The sequence below is a fragment of the Lepidochelys olivacea genome, assembly GCF_965140295.1.
Source record: "Lepidochelys olivacea isolate rLepOli2 genome assembly, chromosome: 1".
Lineage (NCBI taxonomy): Eukaryota > Metazoa > Chordata > Testudines > Cheloniidae > Lepidochelys > Lepidochelys olivacea.
Window position 1 is genome coordinate 305410791 of NC_140411.1, and position 5000 is coordinate 305415790.

The 5000-nt window shown below is 38.7% G+C and overlaps 1 protein-coding gene across 10 annotated transcripts in view; it reads left to right on the top strand.

The window, feature by feature from the left end:
- The window catches only part of FOXP2 (forkhead box P2), a gene marked incomplete at its 3' end in the record, with an annotated part of 555064 nt that overhangs the window by 505989 nt on the left and 44075 nt on the right, over window positions 1-5000 (top strand). For 9 of the 10 annotated variants that reach the window (XM_084616818.1, XM_084616823.1, XM_084616824.1 and 6 more), the window contains 2 exons: window positions 2067-2154; window positions 4859-4942. In XM_084616818.1, the coding sequence (XP_084472944.1) occupies window positions 2067-2154; window positions 4859-4942 (172 nt within the window). Of the gene's footprint in view, window positions 1-2066; window positions 2155-4858; window positions 4976-5000 lie in introns of those variants that run through there. The other variant, XM_084616819.1, reaches the window with a different exon arrangement.

A 5000-nucleotide genomic window follows, 5' to 3' on the forward strand; every position in this document is an offset into this window, starting at 1 on the left:
GACACAGCTATGCATTAGGTTTAGAATTACTCTATCCACTTTATCTAGAAACTAGTAAGTGTCTCAACTTCGTAATAAATTACCTGAAAACATGTTAAAAATAAATATTGTGTTAATAAATCACATACATTGTAAGAATACAGATATGCCTGTGTAGTGAAGAGGATGTTGTGAAAGGCCATTCAGTAAATGTATTAATTAATTAACTGATTATCTATTTATCCTAATTTCAAAATCAGTGGAAATGAACCCATCATAAAAAAATGAGAATTTTTGACAATTTATTCTTTCTGATGAACATACCTGGTTGGTGAAGTGAAATTATTCTTTTAAATAAAAATGTTAGAAAACAAAAGAACACATTCTAAATATACCGAGTCTTATTTCTAAGGCTCCATCTTCCATTTTTGCACCTGCAAAAAAATTAGGGGGATGCAGTTTAAAACTAAGGGCCACAAGCTTTGTGGCCTCAGGTGAAAGGAGATGACATGTCTTTGAATCCATTTCTGGTGAAACTTAAGCTTATTGCAAATAATTCTCTCCAATATTTAAATTAATTAATTTTAGGTTCACATAAAACTACTTTATCTAAAACTAAAATGTCATACTTACTTCTTTTCCCCACACCTCTTGCACTGGTAGTAAAACCTCTCCGTCAAACCTCACTCATATGCAAATCCGATCATCAGCATAAAAAAAAAATCGTGATTTCTATTCTTTTTTTAAAAACTAAAGATACAGTAATAACAAAGAGCTGTGGTGAGGATGAGATGCAATGTCCTTTGCTTTTTCATTGTTTGTTCACTAAGAGGCAAATCCTGCCTACAGCAAAAGAATCAAGGAACTATGTTGTACAGTGAGGAGTTTGGAAGAAGAAAGGAGGGAGGGAGTTATCTTTTCCTAGGGCATGGATGGTGGTATCTATGGCCATGATTCTGCACAATAGTTCCTGCAGCTCTTGTACCTCTGGTCTACATTTTTGCAGAGCCAATGTCCTGGCCTCCATTTCTTCCTTGTCCTGCTCCCCAACCTTCGCTACACTGTTGTGAAAAAGAGAAAACCCAAATCATGCAGCCTATGTGCTATAAACAGGGCCTTCCACAATTTGGAGGGAGGAGGCATAATTTGCCCTAAGAGTTGAAATCAACTCTCCTGTCTCCTGCCTTGTGCAGTGATGGCCCATATGTATCTTAAGAGACAATAATCTCCTGTCCCTAGGCTGTGCCCAGCTTACTGGCTGCCTCTTGGCTACTATGTGCTCTTTCCCCCATACAGGAGATTTGGTTTCAGATATGCATAATTGCTGGTCCAATGGTCACATCTTGGACCCTCCTCCAAGAGGCTGCCAGGGGGCGTCGCTCTGCAGTGCGTACAAGGTGTGCAGTTGACCTTTGCCATTGCCTCACACTTCCCAGCTGATCCTTGTTTGTGGAGCTGCATCAGTTTTATTGTGTTCTGAGACTTCTTTTGGGGGTTATTAGTGCAAATCAGTGAGGTTCTACTATTGCTTGCTGTCCCTTAGTATTTGTGATGCCAGATTGTTTTAAAAAAAAAATTAAAGAAGAGCAGATAAAGAGCATCATGGGGGCTGCACTAATTCAGGACATCCTGAAGGAGTCACTACAGCAGCTGGGGATCAGTGGAGTCTAAGGATGTACTGGCCACTTACTTATACCAGCAGCAGGGTGTCGAGGTAGTGTAGAAATCACTGTGTTGGCTCTGTACCACTCAAGGATCCCTTTCACAGGAGAAATCCGTCAGTAGACAGGTAGTCTGGGTTAGGGGCTGCTTTGTGCTGGCAGAGATGTGCAAAGTAACCTGAACACACAGGAGAATTGGGCCCCTAGCATTTATCAGCTGGGAACACTATGGATCAAAATAAAAATTTCACAGAACTGATAGTTATCTTACATCGTTTTATACTAGGCATGTTCAACTTAGAGCTTTTCGCAAATGTTCCATTGACATTAATGAGAGTCCCATCCACAGAAGAAGCAAATTTGATTTATAAAGAAATTATGCTCACCTTAATCCTGTATTTTATTAGTATTTTCTTTCTTTACTAGGCACCTTAACAATGAACATGCATTGGATGACAGAAGCACCGCTCAGTGTCGGGTGCAAATGCAAGTGGTTCAGCAGTTAGAAATACAGGTTTGTTACATGGTCATATTATCTATTTATTTTTCATTTTCTTTAAAGCACCTGTCTCGATGGCTCTAGGATAAAAGGCCTGTGTCTCTTGACTCAGATTTATTGATGTTCATAAAAAGGTCTTTGAATGTTTCTGAAACTTTGTTAAAAACTTTCATGTTTTGAAACGCTCGGCAATTTTCTGAAGTCAGCTGTGTAGTGGATTGACCCGAATTTCAGCTCTGACAATGACTTCTTCGGTGGCTTTGGGCGAGTCACCTAGCCTGTTTCGTGTCTCAGTTTTCCCATCTCTAAATTGGGGCAACAACATACTTGTGAGGTAGTTAATATTGGGGGAATTACTTAGTTAATATGTGTATGTCACTTTGAATCTGTAAAGCACTGTGTAAGTGCTAAGTATTGTAATAAATGTCTGGCAACATAGGGTTTATGAATTGCTTTCTGTTTTACACCAGCCACCAGAATAGCTGCACTATGGCTAAGGCACTTAGTGTACAATGCACAGTCTCTTAGCACTTAAGCTAATGTAGAATCTTCATCAACAATAGTAGAGAGCCTGTGATACTCAGTTGAGCTATTCTGACTCAGTCCAGGAGGAAGCATTGTCATGCATATGTATGGATCCCATCTTCTAGTCCTGGCACAGACAAACATCCCTTTGGAGTCATCACAACTGCAGAACTATTGCTTAAAGATGTTGGGCCAAATCTTCAGCTATCGGCAAGGAGTGCTCTCTGGGGTCCCCCAATCCTACAGCCACTTTGTGCTGGTCCTATCTTCTGGCACAGAGGTAGTGTGAACTGAAAGACTTGAGAAACCGCTACGGCAGAGATCACCAGCATTCAGGGACGGTCGCAGCCATATTACCTTTCCCTCAGCCATGCCACCACCATGGGCTGCAAGGGGTAATCATCCGGGGCTGTATCCACTATGGTTAGAGTCATTTGTACTATGCAGTGCTGCAGAGCAACAGGATCACAGCCTAGGATTGGTCCTCTCTCTTTTGTGTTTGTTTATGTATGAAGAAGTGATGCACTTGCAGAGGAAAGATATAGAGCTATTTACATTTCTTGACTTTTGGTAAATGATATGTTATTGATGTAACATGGACACATTTTGTGTATGAATTTTTGTTTCTTCTTTACAAAACTAATGCTATTTGGTTCTTTTGTATTTTAATATCAGAAACCAAAAATAATTATGAGAAAATATAATCATCTCACTTTTTTCCCTTCATGTGTGTGAACTACAAACCAAACAAAGCTCTAGTTGTTTTTAGATGCTCGGAGCTTACAGGCTTAATGTTGGCTCATCTGGCCTTTTTTTCTTAGTTTTACATCATGGCAAATGGCATGTTTCTAAAGTGTCGTGCATATAATGTAAAGCCTAGAAAAAAATCTTTTTGCTCTCCTGCCTCAAGTGTGTTTTTAATTAAAGATGCACTATCCAAATTATATCTAGTACTTTCTTCTATGTAGGAGTAATAGCAAAATGTCAACAGTAGCACAGGTAGTACAGAACCTATTTTTTTGTTGCTCTGTATAATGAGCTAGTCCAGTTGTCTACTTTAACACATTCCTAATTTTGTGTTGTAGCTCTAGCATTTGAACTAATTTTAACACAAAATTAATGCAAGAAAGCTTTACAAGCCTCTAAGAAAACAGCAATGTTAACCACTAACTGATTTCTTATTTCCACAAGCGTGGTAATAATTTTGTTGGTATCCAAATTAATGTCATTAGAACACAACTTGTAAGTAGTAGTTCTTTTTACCTAACTTTACTGTGTAAAACAATAGATATTTTTCTTTGTATCTATTTACCTTTTATCAGCATTTTCAACATTTTAAAACACTTTTCTATGTTTTTTTTTAATGTGGCAAGATCTCTAGAATCTGAAAAGACAATTATTTTGTATGGTGAATGATGTGAAAATCAATCATGAATCCAAATAAAACACAGGTTTTGTAAAGAACATGAAATGTTTTCTGAAGCAGATGTAAGGGTTTCTTAAGGACCGTTTACAATTTATAGAGGGTCTGCTGCAACGTAACCGTCCAACTGAAGATTCTGCTTGCAGTGTGACCAATTATGCCATTTTTTGCTTTGTCTGACTGATAGAAAAGTAAGGTCCATCACTTGTAATGAGACCCAGTGCAGTGTAGATGCCGACTCAGTGGCAGAGTTCAGCGTTTCACACTGCCTGGTCTCTGTCACTCTATTGAATTAGATTGATGATAGCAGATTGCAGGGGGCACTAACTGGACCTCAGTTGGAAAGGATGAAGTGTGTAGACAATCCTGGCAGGCACTGTGCTTTGAGGACCCTTCACCCCTTCACAGCTATTGGCACTAGTCCATTGCTAACAGTGTCCACAGGACTTTAAAGAGACACTATGGGCCTTCTAATTTATAGTCTTAGTAACTTGTTACTGTCGATGCAACTGTGACCTCAATTCTCTTATTGACAAAAAGATGAAGTGTTATTTGTTTTCTCTGACCTTTTAACATAAGAAAGGCTATAAAAGTTTTTTTTTTTCTCCTAGCCAAAGTTGCGTTTCCTCTTGGATAACTTTCTACTGACATAGGCTTTTATATGCAGGAATCATTACAGTGAGACAAGCTCAATGATAAGATGTATCACTGCAATAAAATAGCTGTATCAGTCATTTCTAAAATGCTTCTGATCTCACTCTTTCTTAACAGCTTTCTAAAGAACGTGAACGTCTTCAAGCAATGATGACCCACTTGCACATGCGACCCTCGGAGCCCAAGCCATCTCCAAAACCTGTAAGTGCATATTGCTTTATAAACAGTAAATAGGTCTACGAATGTAACAGACTAAGAA